Below are 9,746 nucleotides of genomic sequence, written 5' to 3' on the forward strand. Positions count from 1 at the left end.
TAATCTGAATCTTCTTGTTCATTATAATATAAAGGATAGCAATCGTATAATATTAGCATCATGATAATATCTATTCTTAGCAACTATGCTATATCAAATATAGCTATCAATACAATCAACTGTGGAGTTCATTACTACAGCAAGATTGACAAATATGGCTATTATTAATGTCGGAACTTAAGCAAGGCCAAAGCATAAATGAATTGTTATATGCTTTAATTTATTTAGATTTAGCTTCGGACTTACTAGCTATTACCGATTATTATATATTAGTTCTATCTGAAGATGGGACTAATCAATAATATAGAATTTACAAGTTATCTTATTTCAGCGATACCGTAACAGCGAATGTTCATATCATGATAACGATAACACTGATATTTTAATCTTAATTAAACTAGGTACCAACTGGAAGTAATCAATCATCACCACTGTTTTAATCAATAAGCATTTTCAAATCAATATCTTATAGTCTCAACGAAAAAGTGTAGCGAGCTAATTTGGGTTATGTAAAAATGATAGCAATCTCTATCAGCGAAATAACTGCCCCAAAATAATGCTCTTTGCTTAAAAATTGGTTGTGTTAATCATCAAATTCTTAAAGATTATAATTCCTTTCTTACAATTTTTTATCACGGGCTGTGAGTCTATAAGATCAAAACCTAGCTTTCTATCCATTGCATTTGCGGTTATAATCTCATTGGTTGGCAGCATAATTCTTAGATTACCAGAACTTAAAATAATTTTCATCACCTTCGAATAGATGACGTAAGTATAAATGCAATGCGAGCAGTGATTTATAAAATGAGTAATTTACTATTTGACTGCTATATTAATTAATGCGGAGAACATTCGTAACTGTATAAAATTCTTATTTAGAGATGACTATAAAGTAAATGAAGCCAGTTAAATGATATAATAAGGGGGAAATTGCCGTTAAGAAAATTATAATTTCGCTTGTGGAGAGCTTACTAATTTTTTACAATTATCGTTTAAATAATTTACGAAAATTTGTCCACTATGATAGCCTTTTTCGACCAAATTGGAAAAGACTTTTTCGCCTCGATAAATATATTCGTCCAATTTTAAACTATGAAGAAGTTTATAACCCAATGAACGAACTCTTCGTTGCATTACCGGATTGAGAACGACCGTTAGCAAATATGAATAACCTAATCGAACACATAATGCTTTGACTAGTCCAGCACATAGGAATCCTACCAATTTACCTGTGTATTTTTCACCTCTTACAGCTGCAACATCGTCGATAATCACCGTTTTATCAGGATTGAAAGATTCCATTTGCTCTACTTTTTCTACTAATCGCAGCATACAATCCATCACCGGTGCAAGCGCTTCTTTCGGCTGGGTAGTTTCCTCATTTTCTGCAAATGATTGAAGTGCTTTGTTATAAGAGTATGCTACTGCTACTCCAATTATCTGATTGGTTTCCATATCACGAGCGATTATGGATAACTTATCCTCAACAGACATTCTGCATTCATGGATAACCGATTCGAGATAGTCATCCACAGTAATTCCTCTCGTTTTGTACATTTCATTTTGTTCAATAAAAGACTTTGCCATCATAGCAGCGGCCTCATCGATTTCGTGTTCTTCCATGATACTATAACGAATTGGATAACGAGGATCATTGAGAAAGGTAGCATGACCTTTTTGGAATTGGAGAATAATTCTATTTACATATTGTGCCCTCTCGTAACTGTCCATGTTTAAAATTGTTTTAAGCTTTAATAAGCAGGTAAAGCTTGATGCCTGATTAAGTTATGAAGATACAATTCAAGTTGGATAAGCAATAGCCAGATATCATGAAAGTTTTTTGATTTATTTTTCAGTCCACAAAAACAAGTCTTGATGTTTAATTTGGAAGGGTTCTGTAATGAAGTCAAGTTATGTAAAATCACGATCATATCATGACTAAGGATGTAGTACTCGCATGATTATTATCCTAATTAACTATGCAATGAACGAATTCATTAGTATATTTACCATTATTTCCTATACACTGGCTCTTGTTTCCTTCATTTAATGCCAAATTGTCATCAGTAGTTTTAATATAGAACTATTTCCAACCCTACAGTATCTAGTCATGCAAGGGTATTAGGCCTCTCTGTAGTGGTTAAAAGAGTTTATTACTTCAAAAATATTACCGTTGAATTTTACATTAGTAGAACTTAAGATGACGCAACTACACACACAAATACAACTAGCGCAAGGTTATCGACCTACTCCAGCTCCAAGTAGTGAGTCTTTTATAGTCTACATTCCTAGAAAGGATTAATGATAAAGATGTTTTCCCAATCCCTATTTCAGTCAGTTCAACTCATATCTTATTTTTTGCTTCCTATACTATTGCTTATTTTCATTTATATTTAATGTGGGCCTTATGAGTGCAAGACCCCAAGCTACGTATGATTGTCATCCCTCACTTTGGGCCAATTATACGCCATCTACTTAGAAGTGTCGGTACCACCTACCAAGGCGCCATGTAGTCCTACTTAACCGCATGACTAACATCCCTAGTAATATCTTTTAATAATCCGCTAGGCCTATTACACCTGATAGAATGCCACTAACACCGCTAACCTACTATCTTATTTACTCGGGCTCAGCGTAGTCTAGTTTTCATACAGTAGTAAACTGGGAAACCTCCTCATAACTGTTCATAAATATGAAAGATGCAAGCAAAAGCATGCCAAATTATTTTCTTAGGATTCATATTGTCATCATAGCTTATTGGCGTTGCTTTTACCGCAATTTCATACCTAATTCTTAATTTACTTTATATAGTAAATGAAGTACGTTATAATATTACAATTGCAACTCTGTTAGCAGAATAAATGAGATATGATATGGCCGATGATAAGGTAACGAAGGGAGGATAGGTATAGCTTCAGAAAGCATCTGGATGATCATAATGGTTATAAAAATTGCCTACCTCAAGGTTATATTGAATTAATTACAGTTACAAGAAGATTTATCGTTATTCTTGACCTTACCGAATAGCTACTGCAACATCCTTAGTACGTAAGTCAATAGACATATCCTTCACGATACGATACCACTTCTTCGTTCAATGATAATTCCTTGAAACAGTCAGACGCCTCCTTGCTGAAGATTATATTGTACTGCATACTGTAGAAGATTAACTGCAGCATGACAGTAATCTGTTTTATTACTAACCAGCTAAATTAGACGGGATGAAATTTAAAAGTTTTCATGATATAGACTATCATCAATAGCAACAATAATAGAGTAAGTTATTAATTGAAATATTACAATTTCTTACGAGAATACAGTCAGCAATTATTCCCTCATCAAGACAAGTATCTTTGATTTTCCTAAAGGAGCAAACTTAGAATACAGATAAAGCAACGGCTATCATCAACAGTATTAAGAATAGAGTATTTTATTGATTGAGCATTTAATACGTTTATAACCATACAATAATCAATTATTTCATTCTCAGTACGATTATTTTCGATACTTCTACAGCAATAGAATCAGAATATTATTGACGGCCCCGAGAATAATGTATTTTACTGATTAAGAAATTAAATATGTTTAAAAGTATACAAGAATTAATTATTGAATCATCAATATCAAAAACTTTGGTATTCCTGAATGGATATAATTTCAGAATATAGGCATGTTATAATTGTTATTTCTAAGCTATTCCGAACTACTAGTTCATAGCAATACTGAGATTCGAGAGCCTTAGGATAAGAATAACTTTATCACATACAGTACGTGAAAAGGTTACAGAATATTAGCAATAAAAAGGCTATAACTAATTGTAGAATGTTAGTCTAGTAATCTCTACTTGGAAAATCTGTTAGGCTACTTTAGCTCTCTCTAAGGCCCCTTTTATACGATCCGGCCCATCTTATTATTCAACATACTTTGAGCAAAACTCTAGCACAAATATTCCCATAAGCAATTCTCGGCCTGTTGTAGGACTAATATGAGCTCAATCATCACAGCTAAACAACAGTCTCGTGACCGATCCAACATAGCGTTAACACAAAATCTATAAATATCTAATTCTAATATAGATCACAATATTACAAGACAAAATGGTTATCATCAACAGCATCAAGAATAGAATAATTTATTGATTGAGACATTAATCACATTTAAAATTTCGGTATGTAATTAGCAATTATTTCGTCATCAATGTTAGAATCTTTGATCTTCTTAACGTAATTAAATTAGAATATAGATAAAAAAAAAGACTAGTACCAACAGCATCAAGAATAGAGGATTTCATTGATTGAAATGTTAAATATGTTTTCCAATATAGTATGCAATAAACAATTATTTCATCATCAGTACCGGTGTAACAGTCCAAACTATAACCCTAGTCTAGAATAGACTGGGAGTATAATCTAGGCTAGCCTAGTTTATATCCCTCTAGGCCGGAGTATACCCCCATCTTGCATACAAGTATATCAAGTAATCGAGGAAATAAGATTAAATTCTGATCTGATTTCACACCAACTAATCTCATGCAGATCACATGGAGCACAAATTCAATAGATATTTTATAATTATAACTTTACTTATCAAGTTCTTCGGTTCTTCCAGTTTTGCAGAATACGTTAGCCTTTACTTTGTCTAGCGACTTTGATCTGAACGAATCTATTATTAGCAATTATAATCAACCATTTGTTGAGAAAATATATTTTTTAAACTCTAATTACAGCATTTGGGTGCTGTGAAATATTCTCTAGGAATGCAGCATCGCCGGTCAAGATTTAGAGACTGATATTGGCAGGATACGTCAGACATCTCTTTGGCTGGCCAATTAGTGTGTAAATTACGATATCACAGCCTATCAAACTTGCTGCAGCCATGACTTGAGCATTAATAGCCATATTCCGTCTTGTATTATTTCAGAGTCGGTCATATAATCACGAACATTCTGATTAGGTAGAGTTGGAACCCTCACGGCAATATCAGTGTTCATATGCTACGCGACTTGATTGAGAATAATGTTGTGGCTTTCCTAAGATCCTGTAAGCGTATAGTTAATAGCTCGAAAGTAGCAGTTGCGATCTCTTTTGGTGCTGTAGGGTCTTCTTGGCTGTGATAGTTTAGATTGTCCCCCGAAGTATACTGAATTCGATAATGTCGGATACAGTGCAATCAATCGTTTAGCACGATCCAAGTGGTAAATATTTTGGAGATATTTTCTTTCGAAGCTGGTGTAGAAGTGTAAAATCTGGTTGTATAGATCGCTATCCACGATGCAAGTGTGCAGTAATACATAAATTTAAATCTATAAAGTTAACAGGCTAAGCTACGTATGAAATATGATCTGAAATCTTTAATGTTACACTAACGACAGGAACCAAATCAGAATATAAACAGAAAGTAGCTATTACCAACAGCCACAAGATTAGAGTGCTTCATCGATTGAGAAATTAGACATGTTTAGATCTATCGTACAGTATACAAAAAATAAATGTTTCTTTATCAATACAAGTACTTTTGATATTGCTGCAGGAAAAATGCTAATGCATAGATGATTATAGTATTGGTAGTTAATCATCCTTTCAACTATATGAGAATCGTATTCATTTTTTGTTATTTTTCCCTATGTCCTTGATAAAGATTTGCACTTCCTTGTAGCCTTTTGCTACTAAATCCAGAAAGACTTTTACATCTTTATAGGTATATTCATTTAAATCGACTGAACAAATTAATCGATAGCCAACTGCAAGAGCTCTTTTTTGCATGATTGGATTGAAAATAGTGGTTATCATTTTTTCATAACCATGTCGAGCACTTATTGCTTCTACTAAAAAACCGCTCAAGAATCCAATAGCCTTACTAGCATATTTTTCACCTCTCAAGCAAGCAACATCATCGATAACGATCATTTTCTTTGGATCAAAGGATTCTTTTTTCTCTGCGTCTTCATATAATTGCATCATACAATCCATAATCGGAGCCATAGCTTCTCCATAGTTATTAATAACGTTCTCGCCCGCAGTCGCTTCAGTTGCCTTACTGTAAACATAACCAATTCCTACTCCAACTAATTTATTATTTTCTATATCTCGAGCAACGATTGCTAATTTATCTTCCATCGCCAATCGGAATTCAAATTTAGCAGCAAGGATATATTGCTCAACTGTTACACCTTGACTTTTAAAAATTTCATTTTGTTCAATAAAAGAGATAGCAATGACTTTCATAGCTTCATCCATATCTTCTTCTTGCATGACACTATACCGTATATTATTTTTTTCATCGACGATAAAAGAAGAATCGCTATCTCGAAATTGTTTATAAAGCTCTAGTACATGTTCCATGGGATTGTGTTTAGCCATGTTGAAATCGTAGCTGTTTGTTGGTGTGTAATATTGTTGAAACCTATCCACAAGTGAATAGTATATTAATAATTAGCCACTAGTTAGAGAATTACCGTAGCAACGATAGATTGATAGTAATGATAGAGACAACAAGAATCTTTACCTTCGATCTTAGCCGTAGGGGGAAAATGGCTGAATAAAAGAAGGTGCCAAGGTTGTATAAATGAAAATCGATGATGGTACCGGCAATCATCATGTGACAGTATGAATAAACTATTAATCCAGAATTTTATTCATGGATTAATTTCTATCGGGTTTAAATTAATTCAACCAGTTGTTTACTAAAGCGTATCGAGTTCATTGTTATGGAAATCAAGATTGATTTGCTCCGTTTTCAGTGGGTTTAATTAATCTTCTCTATCTTACATTCATAGTGGAATGCCAATAGTGCTGAGTATGTTTCTATCGGTGGTCTAGATTATCCTTAGTCTAAGTTCATACCCGCTCCACTATAATAGTGTATAACTCCATATTTAGCTAAGCTCTATTTTACTTTGACACTGTGGGATTCTAGTGATACTCTAATCCGATTGCATTGTAGAAATCTTCCTAATATCTGAGCTCTTCTTCCTTTACTCTTTGGTTTTTCTCAATTGTTTCCTTCCGCTGTGCTTCTAACATTCTATAAGCTATTTTCATACGTCGATAACTTGATTTAGTGTTCACTTAGCTTCCTGCGATGGCGTTAACTTTAATGTTATCACTAACGAACAATATATATATATATATAGATCACTGAGTTTACTAAAGCTCAGGAGGCATTCCGATGAATTATTAGATGGTATTTCGTATTCAATTCTGCCTTACTATACTATCTTTACCTCAATGCAATATCAGTCATCGTTTTAACTTACCTTCATTTCTTAATAGCTACTTTATTGGTTTAATTATTTAAATTGTAGTTTAATATACAACCGTATTTTCGTTTACCTGAGGCAAATATCATCATTCCTTGACATAACTTATCATATCGGACATCACGGATCAATTTACATCGGTAGAGCTTCTTAATTGCATTATAATGTCCTGCCCATGATGTCTTAGAGGGTACTAAAGTTAGGTGGAAATCATTGCTATAGCAAATTTAGCACAGCATAACTAGCCAGTTGGAGAACCAAAATGATTGCCTGGCTATTCACTATAATACATGTACGTTAGCAATTATTTCATCAACCCAAGCATATTTGATTCTTCTAAAGAAAAAAAATGAGAATATAGATAAAAAATGGCTATTATCAACTGTATCAAGAATAGAATACTTTATTGATTCAGATTTCAGACATTAAATATGTTTATAACTATGTAATAAACATTTATTTCATCATCAATACAAGTATCTTAGAGGCTTCCTAAAGGAACAAAATTAGAACATAGGTAAAAAGTGGCTATCATCGACAGCACCAAGAATGGAATATTTTAATAATTGAAAGATTAAATTAAACATGTTGATAATTGCACAATAAGTAATATCTATATCATTGATATAAGTATTTTTAATGCTCCTAAAGGAGCAAATCAGAACACCATTAACAGCATCAAGAATAGAGTATTTTACTGATTGAGACATTAAACATGTTTATAACTACAACATGCAATCAGCAATTATTTCATTATCAATACAAGTACCATTGATCCTCCTAACGAAATTAAACTAGAATACAGATGAAAAAAACTATCATCAACCACATCAAGAATAGAGGATTTTATTGAATGAGAGAATAAAAATGTTTAGAACTATGCAAGAAGCAATTAGTTTATCACCAATGTAAGTAACTTTAATGTTCTTAAGGGAAAAAATTACACTACCATCAACAGCGTCAAGAATAGAGTAATCTGCTGATTGAGATATTCAATATGCATTTAACTACGGCATACAATAAACAATTCCTTCATCATCAGTAAAGGCATCTGCAATGTTCCTTAAGGAACAAAATAAAAAAATAGACAAAAAGTGACTATCATTAACAACAACAAGAATAATGTAATTTATCGATGGAGAAGTTAAACATATCATAACTACGATATACAATAAGCAATTGTTTCATCGTCAATCTTATAAGTTTTGTTGATTTTTCTTCAGGTAAAATATTAATAAATTGATGATTATAGTATTGTTAGTTAATCATCCTTTTAACCATTTGAGAGTTATATTCACTTCTTATTATCTTTGCGTATGTCCTTGATAAAGATTTGCACTTCCTTGTAGCCTTTTGCTACTAAATCCAGAAAGACTTTTTCATCTTTATAGGTATATTCATTTAAATCGACTGAACAAATTAATCGATAGCCAACTGCAAGACTTCGTTTTTGCATGATTGGATTGAAAATAGTGGTTATCATGTTGTCATAACCATGTCGAGCACTTATTGCTTCTACTAAAAAACCGCTCAAGAATCCAATAGCCTTACTAGCATATTTTTCACCTCTCAAGCAAGCAACATCATCGATAACGATCATTTTCTTTGGATCAAAGGATTCTTTTTTCTCTGCGTCTTCATATAATTGCATCATACAATCCATAATCGGAGCCATAGCTTCTCCATAGTTATTAATAACGTTCTCGCCCGCTGTCACTTCAGTTACCTTACTATAAACATAACCAATTCCTACTCCAACTAATTTATTATTTTCTATATCTCGAGCAACGATTGCCAATTTATCTTCCATCGCCAATCGGCATTCAAATTTAGCAGCAAGGATATACTGCTCGACCGTAACACCTCGACTTTTATAAATTTCATTTTGTTCAATAAAAGAGATAGCAATGACTTTCATAGCTTCATCCATATCTTCTTCTTGCATGACACTATACCGTATATTATTTTTTTCATCGACGATAAAGGGAGAATCGCTATCTCGAAATTGTTTATAAAGCTCTAGTACATGTTCCATAGGATTGTGTTTAGCCATGTTGAAATCGTTGCAGTTTGATGTTTAGTAATATAATTGAACCTATCCACAAATGAAATAGTACAGTAAATGGCTGTTAGATACAGGAGTACTTTAGCAAAGATAGATTGAAAGTGATGATGGAGACCACAAGAACTTCTATCTGCGATTTTAGCCGTAGGTGAAAAGGGCTGAGATCAAGAATGTGCCAAGGTCATGTGAAAATCGATGATGGAGCTAGCAATCACCACGTGATAGTGTACTGGGACTGCTATATATATTGTACACAATTTCATGCAAGGATTGATTTTTATAGGGCTTTAAATTAAATTAAATTAATTTAATCAGTTGTTTACCAAAGCGTATCGAGTTCATTGTTATGGAAATCAAGATTGATTTGCTCCGTTTTCAGAGAGTTTAATCTTCTCTATCTTGCATTCATAATGGACTACCCAT

General features: G+C 33.0%; 3 protein-coding genes across 3 annotated transcripts; all 3 read right to left on the minus strand.

The window, feature by feature from the left end:
- Positions 1–945: 945 nt before the first annotated feature.
- TRIADDRAFT_61576 (uncharacterized protein) lies at positions 946–1,731 on the minus strand (the record flags this gene model as incomplete). The annotated part of the gene is made up of 1 exon (XM_002117541.1): positions 946–1,731. One exon carries the CDS (start codon positions 1,729–1,731, stop codon positions 946–948), a length of 786 nt encoding a protein of 261 aa, XP_002117577.1.
- Positions 1,732–5,600: 3,869 nt separating this feature from the next.
- TRIADDRAFT_61577 (uncharacterized protein) lies at positions 5,601–6,359 on the minus strand (the record flags this gene model as incomplete). Its single annotated transcript, XM_002117542.1, has 1 exon — positions 5,601–6,359. One exon carries the CDS (start codon positions 6,357–6,359, stop codon positions 5,601–5,603), a length of 759 nt encoding a protein of 252 aa, XP_002117578.1.
- A 2,193-nt stretch (positions 6,360–8,552) lies between these two features.
- TRIADDRAFT_61578 (uncharacterized protein) lies at positions 8,553–9,311 on the minus strand (the record flags this gene model as incomplete). The annotated part of the gene is made up of 1 exon (XM_002117543.1): positions 8,553–9,311. The coding sequence occupies one exon, from the start codon at positions 9,309–9,311 to the stop codon at positions 8,553–8,555; it is 759 nt and encodes a 252-aa protein (XP_002117579.1).
- Positions 9,312–9,746: the final 435 nt, after the last annotated feature.

Source organism: Trichoplax adhaerens, genomic scaffold (assembly GCF_000150275.1).
Source record: "Trichoplax adhaerens TRIADscaffold_25 genomic scaffold, whole genome shotgun sequence".
NCBI lineage: Eukaryota > Metazoa > Placozoa > Uniplacotomia > Trichoplacea > Trichoplacidae > Trichoplax > Trichoplax adhaerens.